At 38.7% G+C, this 19,131-nt stretch overlaps 1 protein-coding gene across 1 annotated transcript in view; it reads right to left on the minus strand.

Moving 5' to 3' along the window:
* The window catches only part of LOC148361874 (receptor-type tyrosine-protein phosphatase delta-like), a 401,326-nt gene that overhangs the window by 15,841 nt on the left and 366,354 nt on the right, over positions 1-19,131 (minus strand). Inside the window, exons 33-36 of the mRNA XM_088342686.1 lie at positions 17,297-17,472; positions 16,093-16,116; positions 11,839-11,958; positions 5,780-5,934 (exon numbers count right to left, since the gene is read on the minus strand). Coding sequence (XP_088198812.1) covers positions 5,780-5,934; positions 11,839-11,958; positions 16,093-16,116; positions 17,297-17,472 — 475 coding nt within the window. The remainder of the gene's footprint in view (positions 1-5,779; positions 5,935-11,838; positions 11,959-16,092; positions 16,117-17,296; positions 17,473-19,131) is intronic.

A 19,131-nucleotide genomic window follows, 5' to 3' on the forward strand; every position in this document is an offset into this window, starting at 1 on the left:
AGAAATTCACATACTGGCACACACAACATAAAGAGCTTGTCAGAGGCTGCAATGATGACTCAAGCCAAAAGATGGCATCACAGGTTAACAAAGTTCCGAATTCCATCCAACACCTAATGATAGTGTGCCTTTATAAATAGTAATATCTTTTTAATATGTTCAAGTAAGTACATTTCATAGGAGCGGCTAATACTTGTTTGTCTAAATTGTAAAGAAAGATAGATATTAATTTAAGATTCAAGATGTTTTTATTTTGGAAATTTTGACTGTAAAATAATAGTTGTGTTTCTTTTTAATTTTCAAAACATGCTAATGACCTACATTGCACCAACATCTCCTTTTTAATTAAATTTTCTGCTAGTAAATAATTCTGATTGTAAAATAATTATTTTGTTTATTTTCTCTTCAATATCCCCCCCCTCAATTCTGCTGCAAAAAAAAAAAAAAAAAAAAGAGGGTGGGGAGAAAATTAATATAAAATATTTTTACATTATATTATTTTATATTATTTATTTTTTGATGAAAAATAATTGCTTGTTGATTGTGGGTTTTTTTTACTATACTTTTTCCAAATACATGCATTTTCAGACTGAAAAACTTACGTTTGAAAATGTGAAAATTAGCAAAATTCTAAATAAATACTAAAATGAAAAAGATCATACGAATATAGATTGGTAGGTAGGAAGGTAGGTAGCCAGGTTGGTAGGTAGGTAGGTAGGTAGGTAGGTTAGGAGGTCAGTCAGTACGTCGGTCGGTTTGTTGGGAGGTCGGTTGATTGCTTCTCAAACCTGCTGCTGTCAGAGAAAAGACAAAATCTCTGCAAAATAGAGCCAGAACCAGCAAGCTCAAGGACAGCCTTCCTTCCTTCTTCTGCCAATTCCATGCAAAACTGCTGTATTTAAATTCCCCCTTATATATTTTTATATTTTATTTGCATACCCTTTTTTACCTTGTTGCTATCTGTTATTTAAGTAGGTACTGTAGGTAGGTAGGTATGTCCGTCAATCGTTAGATAGGTCGGTCGGTTGGTAGGTCAATCGGTATGTAGATAAGTAGATGGATGGATATATGGATTTTTCTTAATGTAAAAGTAGCCATTACAGCTAACATAGGGATGAAAGATGACTCACAGTCCGGAAATTGCAATATGTTGCATGGTAAAAATCTATTCCTGAACTGTCAAGACATGCAAACTAGCAAGATTTTCTCCCAAAACTTCCTTAGTAGAGACGAGTCAGCAATCACAGTCCAAATATGAACTACTCTCATTTCCTACACTTATTTCTGCTATGCTGGTATCGAATCGGCCAGCAAAATGAAACCTCTTTAGACTACATAACGAATATTGGGGTGTTAGATTTAACGCGCTGAAATGAGATTCCGGCCCATTGTTTGATTCCCAGACGGCTGGCAACGTTAAGGCACATTACGACTGCGGCACAGCGAGATAATTAAATCTGCCCGTTAATCCTGTTAGATACTTCATCTGACTGGGGGCGAATATTATGAAGAGCTTCTCTGCTGACAACCTTTTCACCCTCTCTACTACCTTGACTGCCCTTCCTTTTCATTTTCCACCTAAGTACATTTGGCACACTCAGCCATCATCCTGGCTTTCCCCCCCCTCCTTTGCTTTTCTTTAATTCACCGTGTCCACAGTTTGACCTCGCCCATTTCCCCTCCCTGCTCATAGCTCTTCGTTTAACTCCCAGTCCCTCGCTAACACTTCCCCTCAATCCTTGTCTCAATTCTTCCACTTACGCTTTTCCCTTCTGCATCTCACTGCATAAATTCTTTCTCCTGGGAGCCCCAGCTATATTCTATCGCAGGCGTGGGTTAACTTTATGAGTGGCGGAGTGCAATGGGTTAAGAAAATTTGGCTGAGGGCCACGACCAAAAGAAAAATAAATATGTTTTTTTCATAGCATTTTTATTCAGTTTCAAATGCTTGGGTAATACAAAAGATAAAAAGATAATGTAGGCCTATCCAAATGTTCTCATTCTTGCTGCCGTTTCAAAAAGGAGCATCCCTCTTCCAGAAAAAAAAAACATTTTCCACACTATAAGGCACACTGAATCATAAGGCCCAAATTTACCTTTTTTCATACATTGTTCATGTATAAGGCACATGGACTTAATACTACAAAAAGAGCTACCGTAGTTGTAGGAGCTAACATGTATGTATGCCATTAAATATGTTTTTGTCCATGGGATGGCGCACATTATTTGTATGTGTATGAAGGCAGGAACGCTTGAGTTGTCAAACAGGTATCTGACCCGGAAGGGCATAAAGTTTTGACCGCTCCGCTCTGGTAAACTATGCTAGGCTCGTTTGTTTGTTTCTTGGACTCTTGTTTCTTTTCTATACAGCGTTTAACTGACATTTAGTACAATGAAGTTGTTCATTTTAGTTAATATGCAGCCCATTGCCCAGCGTCACTACTTCCATATCACTTTATATCAACATTAGGTATCCCCAGTCACTTCAGGTAACATCTAGTACAGGGATCGGCAACCTATGATTCGCGCGCATGAGTACATATGGCTTGGAGATAAAATAGAACATTGCCAATTATTTAATACATCGTTACAGACAATTCTGATGCACAAAATGTTTGGTCCAGGATACACAGAACAAAATTTTAACTACAGTCAAAGTGTCACACAAACAGACCCCATTTTGGCTGTAAATGGCTATATAATCATTTGTTTGGAAGCTCATGAAACATTGTTCATTGTTGAGACACTTTATGATGAAAATCCACAGAACAAACTTTAACCAACCACTTTAAGCACCTACAGCAATTTAATCAGGTAAGCGGTAGGAATGAGCGGAGCTATACACAGGGCAAGCACACTCTTTCTCCTCGCCCGGCGCTGTCTACACCAAAGGTAAATGTGTTGGTATCCTGAATTACCGTATGTTATAACATTTTTACAAGAACACTTGCGACTTGTTTTGAAACCAGTATTTAGGAAGAAAATTGAGCCTCAACACTCTTAAGTAACTGCAGGAAGGGGACCAATTTTCTGTTATTGATATGGGAAACAGGCTCTGACATTAATATTATTGTGCATTTGTATACTTATGATCTATATAAGTGCAATGATTGATCATTCAAAAAACATCACTGACCAAAATCACAAAACATTGACAGAAAGAAAGAAAGAAAGGAAAGAAAAGTGGGTACAGGGTTTTGAATGCAAGCAATTTGCCTACAAACGCTGCACCGACTGCTTGTCAAACTTTGATTAGCAATCCTGTCAATACAAAATGAAAGATATAGCACTTTTTTTCCATCCCATATTTGTCATGTATTTAATTTAAATAATGAGTTCTTCAAATTTTAGACTATTTAAATATTTTTTGAAATAATAAATCACACTGTAACAACTGTCCGCTAGCTGTTTAACAACCATATGGAACATATGGAGGCTGACACTGACTTTAAGAGCTAATTAGCACTCTACGATTGATGTCTACTACTAGAAGACAAATTAAAGTTCTATGTATGAAAGTTTCAGACGACTAACACAAAAGATCATAGAACGGAAGGAGAAAGTAAAATGTGTTACACCTTTACTCACTCTCCCCTAGGTGGCCAGGCCGAAGTCTGAGCATGCTTGTTCTATCGTCTTCCTGTCCCTGGTTACTGTAAATACTGTAACTACTTCTTTTCAGTTCTCGGTAGTGACAAGTTTTACACAAAAAAAAAAACAACCCAAAAATCCCCGTCTTCCTGATTTGACAGTATTTGAATATGAACTCGTCAACCCGTTCCGGCTCCAGTGGTCAGCAGTAAACGCCACTCATGAAAAATAAGGTCTACAAACAAGCAGTTTTGGAAAGAAGGAGGAAGAAAAAGATTATGCATAGGATTGGGTCCAACTGTGGTTTTGGTTGAGGACGCATTAGTGCTCACATTTGGATCGGACTGGACTTATGAAATGTGGCTGCTGAGTGAAGAGCCACCACCACAACTGTTATTTATATACTCCCACTGCCAGTTTGATGAGCCCCCATTGTGTAACGTTTAAAGACGGACGAGCCCGCATTATTTTGGTGGTACAAATGCTCGTCTTCTTGAATCCTCTGTATTGAAAATCAGATCAACGGGAAATTTCATGCAAAGCAGCGGTGTTCACAAATAGACAGAATATGGTACTGGAAGCAATGGCCCTGTGGCCTCAAAAAATAATTAAACTGTATACTCAGTGGCAGCACGGCGGCGTGGTGGTTAGCGCGTGTGTGACACAGTTCTGAGGTCATGAGATCGAACCTTCCTGCGTGGAGTTTGCATGTCCTCCCCGTGCTTGCATGGGTTTCTTCCGGGCACTCCGGTGTCCTCCCTCATTCCGAAAACATGCATGTCAGGTTAATTGGCCGGTCTAAATTGTCCCTATGTGTGAATGAGCGAGTGAGTTGTCTGTCTCTGTGTGCCCTGCGACTGGCTGGCAAACAGTTGAGGGTGTATCCTGCCCACTGCCCGAAGACGGCTGGGATGTGCTTCAGCACAACCTGCTACCCTACTGAGGATGAGCGGTGCAGATGATGAATGAATTAATGTATACTGAGGAATAAAGGGATTTTCTTGGAAAACACTAATAACGCTTGTTTAAATATTCTACACATTTTTTGTAAATTAGATAAAAAAAAAAACACTGAAGATAAGCAATTTTCCTGGGTTTTGTAAAACATTTTTATGTTTATGGTTTACTTCATTAAGGGAAACCAAGATGTATTTTATAAATAAAGTGGGAAACAATTTTCAAAGTGGGGAAACAGAATTTGTTTTCTGTTTTTTCTGCATTGATTCTCCTTCTAATATATATTTTTTGATCCAATATAAATCGGTTTGTAAAATGTTGAACATTTTTAGTGAATGTTTCATATAAAAATCGCATGACATCCAAAATATTGTGTATGATATGTAATATTTTTTAACTTTCCTGTATTTTTTTACGATTCGAAACCGGGTGGAAACATTTGTTGGCCTGGAGAGGGATATGGGCGCCACCAGGCTGTACTTGTCCAAGAGACACCACAGGGAATGGTGCCCATACGACCCTAGTGGTTAAAGAGACCAAATATTCCAGTACCTATTATTAAATATATTACTATTATTCCAAGATTCTTTGAAATTTCTTTTTGGCATTTCTTTTGGCCACTTTTACATTGTAAAATACAAAAAAGGCACAAAAATAAACATATGCTCTTCTACAGGACAGAAACAATACTGTTAACCCTCGTTTTTTTGCTTTTAATAGGGACCAGAACTTCCCAAGGCAGAGTGAAAATCTGCAAAGTAGCTGCCTCCCCATATTTTTAACATGCTCTTTGTTGGCCCCTGCTCGCAGCCTTTTTTTTTTACCAGAGATGATGGATCCCGGTGGTGTTCACCTGAGGCGGAAGGTACAGAAAAAAATAGACACAAATTTTCTCTTTCATTCCCCACTCATGGTGATAATTCCCTGGGGATAATGGATCACAGGCAAAACAGTTCAGTTCCTTTTACACGAGTCACAGCAGGCTTCAGCAGCATGATGCCCCCCAAAATGCGATCTGTCAGTCCCTGCTCTCAGCCATAGTCAACTGGGAATAAGGGATTATGGTGGGTTAGAATTGCCCAACTCTGGACTGGAGTGCCTCCTGCAGGTCCTAGCTTGCAGCAATACGATATTGTGGATAATTGATTGTGGCCACATGAATGCGGTTCATTTTAGGGAGAAATACCGGCAAAAACAGAACTGCAAGGCCCGAGAAAAGAGTAGCGCTCACCTGCAATGAACAATCATGGGCCCCGCATCTGCAGGGTTGCAGGCCTTGACCCTCCGCAGGAAGGCCAGGAATGGAGTGGGGTGCTCGGGTACCCCGTGGTCCGGCCAGGCTGTGAATTGGAAGTGGCGGACTTCACGCTTTTCATTGGAGCCGCTCTGGAAAAAGGGAAAGAAGTTTGAATTTATCTAATTAAGTGCCAAAACGTAGTAATACGTTTTCAGAAGCATTGTCCTTGAGTGCCAAAAGGTAAAAATATTTTTTGGGGGGGGTTTATTTTGTAAAAATATATTACAAAGTTTTTGGCGCTGCTCAACAGTCAGTATGAGGCCTCTGGCTATGATTTCAGTTTGATAAATTATCAGTAGATGGCAGGAATGACTTTGATCAGTTCTTTAGCCACACAGGTAGCCCAACTGCTTATTTAGTTATTCAGCGTATGAGGCAGCCCAGATGGCAAGTACATGCAGCGAAGCAGTGTAGTGAGAAAAGTGAAGCTAAAAGTACAGATAGTTAACGCTTTAATGATAAAGTTGTCGGGGAAGAGAGGGATAACGCCCGCGGTCACCATGGTGACCAAAATCGTGTGATACCTATACCAGATACATTTGGCGCTGAAAAGTTCTTGCATTTTTCATGCATAAGTGTTTTCGAAAACTGTCGGTTTGTCCAATTTTCCAATTTCCCAGTACCATTAAAAGAGGAAACACAGTGTGATTTATGTATTTTGCAGATCCACAAATATATGTCATTTACATATTGTATGCGATTTTTATTCTTGCGTGTGCATTTATCAAGACATACCATTTTTAGATCTTGAGTAAATCTTAACAAAACTTATGTAAATATTTTTGAAACAAATCCCTCCCCATATACGTGTCGGGGGAAAATGACAGTGATATGTAGTTCTTCCAATACAATTAACCATTAGGAAACGCTTCCTTATTTTTTTTTAGCTGGCCCTCCTTGCACTAATACACATTTCACACTGCCTTGTTTAAGTGTAGGATGTGGCAAAGTGTTGGCAAAAAAATCATAGTTAAGTTAGTCATCTCCGTAAGTTATCTTCCAAATGACTGGAAAGCGCAGCCTCTCAGGTGCGCCTTATAGTTCTGAAAATACGGTAAAGAGATGAATCTCTTTTTTTGCACTCTTTGATGCACTTGTCCTAATGCACCTGTAGGGGGAGTCGACGCTTTATTGACAGCGACATGCAATCGCAGCTGCAGTGTCGTGTAGACTTTATTATTAATTTATTTGTTTTTTTTTCTTCGTTTAATGTGTGGTCTGTCAAGTCAGACTGTCGAGAAACATGGCAAGAAATTCAAGCACTTTAAAGCACTTCAACCAAAATACTATCATTTCCTTGACCTTGAAAACACAACATTAAATTTCAAACATTGTCCCCAGATTTCAAGCAACTGTACGAACCCGTAAAATGTTATTTTGCAAACAGAGAGCCCTTGTGTTTAAGGAAAGCAATGTTTAGTTATTGGAGTTATCACAAATGCAAAACAAAAAAGCACCGAAGTAAAAGTTCTGCTTGAAATGCATCCTTTCATAAAAAGCCTTTTTTATTTCTCACAAGTTTTCTTGGAAACAAGTATTTTTTAGAAACTCAGCAATGTTCAACTGTTGTTCACTAAACAATGATAAAAGCAAGAAATATATTGAAAGATGAAGGTTGAAGCTTTCTTTTCATATGTCCTGTGCCTATAAAGCTACAGAACTACATTTTCTGTAGGCCTTCAAAAATAAGTTAAAATGGCAAAGATTGCCTGGCACCAGCCCTTCCCATTTGAGAGAAACGTCTGGCATTGAATGGGTTAATAACATAATTGAAGTTAAGGCTTTCCATGATCACATTAATGCCATTGACAACAACAGACGTCAAACCTCAATGCAGTGAATGAGCGAAATAGTGTCCAGTGGTCGAGTGACCCCTTTCAAAGTAGGTCAAAAGTGCCATGCTCTCATTCTGTTTTCAATTCACATAGCAACAACAGGAGCATTGACAGATTCCTCCACAGCGCATAATAGGGTAAAGATTAACACCAGCTGAGGGTTGTATGAGGTATTGACTCGGAATACGAAACGACCTCACTGATGTTGGCGGAGGCGTTTATGGTTATGAATTTAAAAAGTGGCTTGGCTTATTTGCAATGATGACTACATTCAATATTAAATACAACTCGTGAGCTAACATATGTCGGGAAACCGTAATCATCACGTACGTATATGTGCTAAGTCTGATTGACTGACAGTGACATTATTCATGTTGTAATAATGACACCAAAACCAAAAGCTGTTCTAATATATTGATATAATATTCAATATATATGTATATAAAATTCCACTTGTTCTCTTGTTGTGTTGGGTGGGTGGATCTCTCTTAACAACGAGGGTCGTAGGGGCCCCATTTCCTGTGGTGTGCCTTGGGCAAGTACAGGCTGGTGGGGCTCATCCCTCTACAGGCCAACATGTGTTTCCACCCGACCTTTCATGTGTTAAGCACTATTGTTACGATGCAAAATTATTTTTTTTTAAATTCAAAAACATTGCACTATTATCATAACATAGGCAAGTCTCTAAGTACTACGCTGTAATATGCTGTATTTGTCTATTTATCCTGACAGTCTTTTATTTTTTTAACTTTAAAGTCTTTATGACATGTTTACCCTGGAGTGCCGTGTCTAATCTTGTTACATACAATGTTATACAATGTCTATATCAATGACAATAAAGACAATTAAACTCAATTCAATGCAATACAAAATCGTGTAATTAGCTAAATTGAGCAGAATAATACAGACTACTTTCTTGCAGACAAATCCCATTATAGTGCATATAAATTGTTCATCCTATTTTCAGTTCCTATGGACACGTTCAAGTTATTTGCTGTATATTGTATCTACGCCTTTTTGCAGATGAGGCACACTTTTTTCATAGAAAAATCTTGAGGCATATCTTAGTTTTAAAATGCTGAAAATGTGAACAATGTTGGTTTCTATAAAATTTTGTTAGAGGCTATTAATATAAAAATATAAAAAAGTATGTAAAAAAACAAAAAATGAATATTTCAATATGATATACCGTTGAAGCCCTTAGAGACTTATTGTGATTAAGGGCTATACAAATAAAAATGACTTGACTTGACTTGATTACAGGACTACAATATGCTACTTTTTCGCTAAATTTAAAATTTCGCAATTTAAATTTGTTGCTGCTTGTTCTTTTTTTACTCTGTGGCAAGAAAAACATTTTTCCCATCAACAGTAGACTCATAAAAAAATACAAATACAGACCGAGGTGATGTCTGGAATCATTTATTTCACACTGAAATGAGTTGATGTTTCGCCAAAATTATTCATAAAGTAAATATCACGAACTCGCGATATATAAACTTTTTCAACCTCAAACCAAGTCCTTAATTTATACAGTACATCCAAATAGAACGGCAATGAGCAGTAAGTTAGGATAAAAAAACGCTACACTAATCTTTCAAAATCATTTTCAATGTCAGATCGCTGAAGTTTCCTTTAAGCTTCGAAGAATGATGACAAGCGAATGCAATTTGGCAATCACAAATGACAACAACACAAAAAAAAATGTCTGTGTTGCAATTTGGGACTAATTCTACACAGTATGGTTGGCTTGGCTCTGTTGTCTAGAAATATAGGGCTTGCGTTTTACATGACGCAACCCTCATTCGGGTTTGCTTTTTGCTCATTAGTAAATATGTTCTTGTCTTTGTAATCACAATGTTGAATGGTCACATGATCCGAAACCACGTGATGTAAACAACTTAGAGCAGAGCTAATAAGGATGCAGCTGAAAACTGCACAGGTGTGTGCTGGTCTTAAAAGTAAGAAATGTATGTGAATTTGTTAATTTTTAGAATAGAATAGAATAGAATAGAATAGAATATACCTTTATTGTCATTGTTACAAAATGGGTTGAACATATTGTAACATGGCACTCCAGTTTCACATTTAACAGTGAGGATAAAAGAGATGGCTATTTAAGCCAGCAGCTTAAAACCCTAGGTGGCTTTTACGCAGACAAAATTAAGTCTTGTTCATTTAATGCTGAACGTTTTTTTCGAATTGGGAGAGGGCGGACTAGGCAATTTTTTGTCATTTTGACTAATTTTTAAAGGTCCACAGAAAATTTTGTTTTGGAGCTATATGGACATATAAAACAAGCTTCAACGCTCAAGTTTTATTACAAAAAAGTATGTTTCTTGTTGTGATGTCCGCTAAGGACAGCTGTGGTGCCCTGTGAACCTGTTCTAAAAATAGCTCATCAGTGCTGGGTCATCGTGACTCTCAGGTAAAATTAATTTAATTTTAGTGGTTGACTGAGACTATTCAACCCTATCTATCTATCTATCTATCTATCTATCTATCTATCTATCTATCTATCTATCTATCTATCTATCTATCTATCTATCTATCTATCTATCTATCTATCTATCTATCTATCTATCTATCTATCTATCTATCTATCTATCTATCTATCTATCTATCTATCTATCTATCTATCTATCTATCTATCTATCTATCTATCTATCTATCTATCTATCTATCTATCTATCTATCTATCTATCTATCTATCTATCTATCTACCTTAGTCATATCCCTCAAGAGGGGTGACCGACAGCAAGACACACACATACAATAACAAAGAAAATAAAAGGGAAATAAATAGCATTAAAAAAAACACAACAATTTTTGGACCATGGCCAACCCAATTGCCCAAACACCCAAACAAGTTAGGCACCTCGGCACCTAAGTTGGTCATGCTTTTGTCCTTCCAGATGAAACGGGACATCAGAAAGCGGCCAGGTCACTCGGGTCAGGGTGACACAACACACACTTTTGTTCAACAGCAGGGCCCGACAGTTTTCACTGGTTTACCCCTGCCGCATCATACGGGTGCCCAGCCCCTCCTTAAGAACGCGTCCACAATCCCACTATCCTTTCACAACACCTCTCCACTCCTTTCTATCACCAACAAAAACGTGGTAATAACATAGTAACAACATGACATTATTTTAGAATTGCATATGAAACTGCGTTTACTAATTAGCGACAAAAAGTATCTCTTAGCTTGAAAAAGACTGGAGACTCGAGTTCTAGCTTTTACCTTTTTTTAGTGAACAACAGTTGACAATTGAAAATTTGTTGAAAACACTTGTTTCCCAAAAACCTTTGAAAAAAATGGCTTTTTGTGAAAGGATGCATTTCAAGCACAACTTTCACTTAGGTGCTTTTTTTTTTTTTTGGGCGATACCTCCAATATCTAACCAATGGTTTTCATTGACACAGGGGCACTTTGCTTACAGAAAAAAAAAACATTTGTTACAAGAACACTGAACTGATGCATGAACTATTCATTAACTTTTTTAGTGCCCGGTGAAGTGATCGCATGATTTCGGTCACCATACTGCTCGTGTCCTTGGGGCAATTGCGTTCCTGTGGACGTACAGTAAACGTAATCCGTCTCTGACCAGACAATGATGATAGGTCTTTTTTTGGAAAGGAATAAGCACCGTTAAAGATAACTGCCTATTACTATTTTTCCATGCTTTGTGACTTTCCCCACACAGTTTCACTATGCTTTCTTGCCATTTGGAGACGCCTACCCACACTCATTCGCTAGATACAGTAAGAAACACTAGGAAGTTGGGCTTCCTCGATGTGTGGAGAACGATATGATCAATACCACTCTCGTAACTCATTAACCGGAGGTTTGATACTCACTGATGACCAGTGCCAAACCCTTTAGAATCGTTTTCAAAAAAACAAATTAGATAAAAGTATTTTTATGTTTTGGCGGTTAGGAAGAATGCATCTGAAAATGAATTTACACGTTACAGCACTAAATAAGTTCAATTTGAATATATGTCTTTAATCAGCTGTGCTCCGTAGTCCAGAATTTACAGTATGTACTGTCACAAGGCTGCAAGTGCGCATGACTACACAAGCGTCATAAATATTTGAAAGAATCAATACGCGCCGGTAAACCTGGTTGCGGTTGGTTGCACTTGTCACAATTACCTTGTAAAGTGCAAAAGTCCTGACAGAGTATGTGGCAAGTTCCACCGTATCCAGTAGAGTCACCTGGATCAGGCCGTAGGTTTCCGTACCGCGGGTAGGCCAGTACTGGTCGCACTTCACCTAAAAAAAAATCAAATAAAAATCACTGAGACTTCGTGGAAAAGAGATGCAAGAGTACATTGTGTACTGGATTAAAGGAAAAAAAAGATTGGGGGATTATAAAAAATCAGTGAGACTTGAGTGCAGGAATAAAAGTGTTTGAAAAACTCAATGTGTGAAAGTAGCTGTACTGCTTGGGAGGAGTGAGAGCAAACGGTGTTATATTGGCTAAAACTTTACAGTGGGAAATTTTTGAAACATCAGGCAAAGTGCTCACAGGGAAACGTGAAAAATTGGTATTGTCACAGAAGGCGCCGTCTCGCAAAATCACAAAAGAAAACCCTCAATTCAATGGCCCAACTTAAAGGAAGAACAATCCTGCCCCTTGTAGAAATTAATGCATTATTAATAAAAAAATACCTGGATAAATATGCCATATAAATAAATAGAGACATAAATAAATCACCTTATACCCAGATGTATGACATAAATGCAATGTATTTATAAACTGCAATGCCTTTCTTGCTACTAGGATGAGAAAATCAACACTTTCGTAGCCAATTCGTTCATTAATGATCAAGTAATAGCTGAAAAACCTAGGACAATGGCCCATCTCCTCATTTGAGTAACATTTCGTTGTGACAAGGTTCACAGCAACAAACATAACACAAAAAAAAATCCCGAAATGAATAAATTACATAAAAAACGACAACATGTATAGATAAACTAATACATTTCATTCTCTGCATACATTTAGGTATAACGTGTTTTTGCTATGTGTTCATTTAGTAGTTTTATTCCTGTATATGCATTTATTTTTCTATGTACGGCAGGATCGGTCCTTTAAACGCCCCCCAAAACACGTTGAAAGCCTTTCTTCGGCTCGACCTCCGCAGAATCAAGCCAAAAAAAACGTGGCTAGCTGAAACCCCCTTGGTCTTCACATCAAAGACATTCTGCCGCTCCAGACCGAAGGATTAAGCGTTTTGGCCCGCGACGGCCGGGCTGTAATTACAGCTTTTGCACTGTTTTCCCACCAGGCCAAAATACACCATCAGGAGAGGAACGTTCTTCCGTGGTGAGGGCCGGTCTTTAAAACCGCACTTAAATACTGAACGTACGTGCAGACAGCAACGTGACGGGCCACCAACAAAACGGTGCTGGATTGTGGTTCGCTTCAAATGTTCTCCGCCAACCCTGGGGAAACCTATCTTTGACGTCGAAAGCAGTCACTGGCAGTCAATGTGATGATATTCGAAATTCTAAACTGTAAAAAATCGGCGGTCTTCAGTCATCACTTATGGAGTTTAATTTACTATTTGAAAGGAGGCTCTATTAGAATATCAATATTTAAAGTGTATTTTAAAGTTAAATTTCCAGTAAAAATTTGATCTAAGCAGCTAACACTCCTCAACACTGAGTAGTGTTCATTTTGAATTCTTACAGTTTGTCATTTCTCAACCAGGAATGGAGGACAAAAGCACTGAATGTCTTTGGAATTTGGGAGGAAACGATAGTGCCCAGAGGAAACCCACTCAAGCACATGAGTTTGCATGAGAACATGCAAACTCCACACAAGAGGTTTGATCTCATGACCTCAGAACTGTGCCGCACACGCGCTACCCATATATATATATATATATATATATATATATATATATATATATATATATATATATATATATATATACACATACAGTGCTCTCGTTTACCCGCGTCCCTGCGTCCTAGACGCATCATTTTTGCTGGGGACGCATAGTGTCAAATCAACATGCGTCCCGGGACGCAACTTTTTTCACACAAAATTGTCATTATTACCCGTTTTTTTTTTTTTAACAAAGATTTACCGCAGCCCAAACTTTTCGTCAGGCAGATCCGCCATTGTTGTTTTGGTCTCGGGGTTCGAGTTTTCATCTGCACGCCGATCTCGGCAAACGAGATCTTGTTGCTTCAAGATTACGTCATTGTTGTGGTGCTTGTCGTTGAGTTAAGGTGAAAATCAACACCAAATTTGTAATTTCTTCAGTGTCAGTAAGTCGAAACATAATGCAGAAAGTGATAACAACGGCAATAATTCCGGCACGAAAAAACGGTGGAGAAATTCTTCAGAAGATCGCGAAGGCAAGGAAAACATGTGCGTTGAAGCGAACGATTGGACGAAAGAAAATAAAAGAATACCCCTAGCAAGAAAAGAACTTTTCTGCCAAAATGGACTAAATTATATTCCTGTTACGCTATGAGGAGGATGATAATGGAGGCTACATGTTCTGTGATGCGTGTACCCAGCATGACAAAAAAACTGGATTGCATAAATCATTTTGCAATATGAACTTTCAGAAAAGCACATTGGATCGGCCCAACGACAATGAAAACCACAAATTAGCTATGGGAATTCTATTGTTGCAGGAGGAGAGAGGCAAGTATGAACGGATACGACATCAAAAAGAAGACTTGGCCATGCTTTCACTGCTAAAGATAGTTAAGTGGATGGCAGTATTTTTAGTATTTCGTATAATGTACACTATTGTGAACTGAAAAATCTGACGCGATAACTGCTTTGTATTACCAATTAACTGTGATGATTAAAACCGAATAAAAATATAGATTTATATAATTATATCAGCAATATTATTTTGTATAATTTACTATATTGTTGTGAACTAAAAAATCTTGAAGAGACAACTGATTTGTATTACCAATAAACTGTGATGATTAAAACTGAATGAATATATAGATTTATATTACATATTTGTCGCCGATTTACAATTTCATCCTCAATAAAACTAAATTTTGGGGACCTATAGATCTCTGTCGGGACCCATAGATTTTTGAACATGCGAGTCCCCGGGACCCATCACTTTCCAGAGGTAAAATGAACACTGTGTGTATATATATATATATATATATATATATATATATATATATATATATATATATATTCGTCAAACAAATGATTTTTTGGTAGAAACTGTTTATTGTTTGGTTTCAGTGTATGATAGAGTATCTAACTGTATAATAATTGTAAAAACAATGATTTTGATATCAAGGAATTCACATACCACAGCTTCTTTTGGAACGTAACACCCGTTTGAAAAAAACAACAACCTCGTCTTCTGTTACTATGATTACCGCTAATGCATAACCCATGATGTAGATCGGTGTCAAACGTAATTGCGATTTTTTCGCTAGCAAGTCTCCGTCTCGGATGGAGCGAGACAGGTTTATCGAGAAGCCAAGCAAATAGTCAAAGACTCCAATTTATCATCTTTACGAGGAAGTTGATGTTCTTTACAGCAAACACGGCACGTTGTTTCTCCCTCGCGATGCTATTAAAGGCTGGCGGCATGAAATTTTACGCCGCACACATCAATGAACTGCAACGAGACAGGAAGCACATTTGTAGGTGTGATCATGCAAGTGTAGACATTAATGCGCTCAATTTCTGAACTTCGGCTGTTACAAGAAACCCGAGTCCAGGGGTGTCAAGCATGCGCCCTGCGGGCAAAGTCAGGCCCCCTACAGATTGAACCGGGCCACGAGAAAATATTGAGAGAAGCCAAGAGAAAAATGGGCTTCAGTTTTATGTCTACTTGATGTTGCCAGGGTGCCACTATCAAAGCATCTATCTATCTGTCTGTCTATCTGCCTTTCTTGTTTTCTTTCTTTGTCCCTCTCTTTCTTTCTTTGTCCTTCTTCCTTTCTCTCTTTTCTTTTTTGTCTCTTTTCTTTCTTTTTTACCATTCCTCTCTTAAATCTCCCCTTTTTTGTTTTTCCTCTTTCTTTCTTTCTTTCTTTCTTTCTTTCTTTCTTTCTTTATTTTTCTCTCTTTCTGTTTTATTTCTCCCTCTTGTTCTCTCTCTTTCTCTTTCCCTACCTCTACATTTCTTTATTCTTCTCTCTGTTTCTTCCTTTCTCTTTAATCTACTAGTCTGGCCCTCAAGAGTTTTTTTCCTACCATGTGGACCCCGAGCTAAAATAAATTTGACACCCCTGCCTGAGTCGATTCTTATTGACTGCTGGCGCTTTGAAAAACTGCAAAAACGACAGCATAGAGAAAAAAAGGAGCCATTGAAAAGAGAAAGGGGGATAAGGAGAAAAGCATGTGAGGAGCATTTGAAAAAGGGATTAGCAAAAGGAGAGAAAGTGAGATCTTGCCTTCGAGAAGAAATAAGAGGGCATCTGAGGGTCAGAGAGAAACAATAGAGACAGTTGGAAAAGGAAACGGCAGGAACACAATGCACAAGGTTAATAGGAAGGGAAAAAAAGCACAGACGAGAGGAGAAAAAATACACAGTCGAGCATGAGTTATTATTATTATCATGCGCATAACTAGTCTTGCTCATTTCTATTACACAACACTCAAATTAACAAGAGAAAATGTCTCGGAGCTGAATATTTTCCGATTCATTACCCAATTTTATGTGCTTGCAACTCCTCCCGTTCGCATTACTATTAGACTGTTATTCTTCGCTAAGCAGCAGCACCACAAAGCGCCCTTCTTACTTTTGCGTGACGGAATTTCCTCTCTACTCACAATAAAATACGCTTTCGATCCGGTTTTAACAACCCCCCTGTACCCTTAACATCCGAACCACCCTCCTTATTACGATTATACGGGGGATCGTTCTAGCGGATGGTCGTGAATTTTGAACTGGAATGGAGCGTTTTAAGCATTGTTGAGAGAGGATCTGGTTATCATTTAAAACGTGAAATTGTTCCTTGAATAGTCTTCGGAAATTGCTACTTATAGCTGATGCAAGCGGATGACTTGCCAGTGTAGCGAAACACACGAAATCAAACAGTAAATATGTAAGAATTTGAGTTGAGGAATTATATTTAGGGGTTAAGAGCCTTAAGCAAGGACAAAAATGGCTGGTTCAAATTGATAACGTCAGGCTTCTTGCAGCCATATGTGATTGGGGATAATGGATCGTGGCCTCATGAGTGCAATTTTGGCATAAAAGAAGTTAATTTTTCTTTACAGAAGTACACTACGATAACTTTCGGGATGAAAGAACAAGTCTGTTTTTTAGGCTTAGGAGAAGACAATGTCTGTTTTAGTCGTTTCTGCAGCAAAAAAGATGACGTAGAACAGGAAGTTAGTTTTTGGCATCAAAGAAGATGGCGTTATTTTACCGTAAATTAGATGCTATTTTTTTCTGTTGGAGTGTACATTGCAGGGACACCCAACCCATTAGAAAGTAAACTTATAGTCTGGGAAATCCGATACATAATTACTGTACATATATCCACACACACACATTCATAAATTTTCCTCTGCTGTTACCCCCGTGGCTCAAATCGTTCACAGTTTTCAATTGAGGTGGTCCTGCCTGCCCTCCCAGCTGCCATCTCTTACCCTTGACTTCTCCTCCAGCTTGGTCATCATGATAATGTTGGCCGTGTGCTGCTCCCACACCATCCTCCAGAAGTCCCCAAAGGTTTCGGGCAGAGGGCCCTGTGTGGCGATGTAAGCGTTCTGTCGTCGGTAGCCGTCGATGTAGTTAGCGTTGATGTAGTCGCTCCCCGGGACACCTACATATTAAGAATACAGGGGTTTTTCAGAACTTTTGATGATTTCATGTGCTGTATTTCCGGATTTATACTCCTGTGAGACGTAAGTGCGGAATTACTGACACATTAGCAGGTCTATAATTTCACATGTTATGATATAGTCACACTAAATTGCAAAAGAGCGCTGTCGGCTTGTGTTGATAATTTCAACTTTGCCGTGCCATCCCACTAACATACTGCACTCGCGCAAACGTCACTAAAATGACTTTGTATCTCATTTTCTGGGGAAATGAAATAGTACAGTAACGCACAGAGAATTCGCACCTTGCATAGAAATGTATGTGTATAGAATATGTTTACTTTGGTGAAACCTTTTCTAAGTGTTTGGAACAACACCATTTTGTAACAATTTTTTTTTCCCGCTGTTACGACGCCGTTATTGTTACTGATGTTTAGAACCGGTACGTTATTCACCTTTTTGTGCGATTTTACGTACGTTTTATGTGTTTGCGTATGTTTTGTGTGTTTAGTAATGTCATAGTTGCCATGGCGCCCAATTGGTCCCCGCTGTGTGGCGCCAGGTTCTGTCACGATTGCCACGGCGCCCAATTGGCCCCGCCCACTGACACCAGCTGAAACGCGTTGACAGATTGCTGCCGGACTACTTAAACGCGGTCTTGCGAGTTGCCTGGTGTCAGAACGTCTGCGAAACTTCTGCCAGACTCTATGTGATATGCCAAGTCCTGTGAATCTCCGTTTATGCCTGTGTTTTGAGCCTGTTTTGTTTTTGGCCCGATCTGTTTGATTTCAATCTACTTCTGCGACCATCGATCGCCGGATCGAGTGTGCGCACATTCCTCTTTTCCCCGATAAATTGTGAGTAACGTGATTGGGTTCTCATTCCTGTTTCCTGTCCTGGTTCGTGACAAGTACGTTTTGTGTTAACGTACGTGAGACTTATAGTCCAGAAAATATGATACTTAAGATCATTGAGGTTCAATTTGACAAGTCATTTTTTTCATGAATAACTGTATCAAAACAAGGTGTACAGTTCTTTACAACTGTCACAAAACACTGCTTACCGGAAGGATAAGGATGTATTTTACATTCTTCGCAGAGGGCGCTGCGTGAGAGAAAGAGAGAGGAGCAAGCTGTGTGTGCAGAGATCCTCCTATTCCTACGCTCACCCAATCAAAATGGCTCTGGGTACTTGGCTGGATTTGGGTGTTCTTTGGGTTTTCATCATAAAGCATCTCACCAGTGAACATACATTGTTTAGTGAACATCCATATGCAGGATACTCTGGAGCGACATATAGCCAAGAAAATACGATAACTGGATTTTCGTATTTTTGGTCTCGGCTGAAAGAAAAATACACCGATAGAAGGCTTTTGAGAAAAGTATGTTGTGATGATGACATGCTCCCAAATTTTTCTCAGCTGCTAGTCGGACTTTGGTTAACCATCACATGCTAATACTACAGAGCTAACTCACAACAGTTAGATGTAGTTAGTGTGTGACATTCAGTCAATTGATCCTTGAATTTGATTGGCTGGTGCTCAGCTTCGTCCAAGGAGAGTTTGATTTACTGTTGTTACTATGCTAATTGTTTATACATTAGTAAACATGTGAGTGTGACTCTTTTGTAAACTGCACCTTCTGCCACATCATCATCATCCC

Source organism: Urocampus carinirostris, chromosome 8 (assembly GCF_059441175.1).
Source record: "Urocampus carinirostris isolate Australia breed hairy pipefish chromosome 8, RoL_Ucar_1.0, whole genome shotgun sequence".
Classification (NCBI taxonomy): domain Eukaryota; kingdom Metazoa; phylum Chordata; class Actinopteri; order Syngnathiformes; family Syngnathidae; genus Urocampus; species Urocampus carinirostris.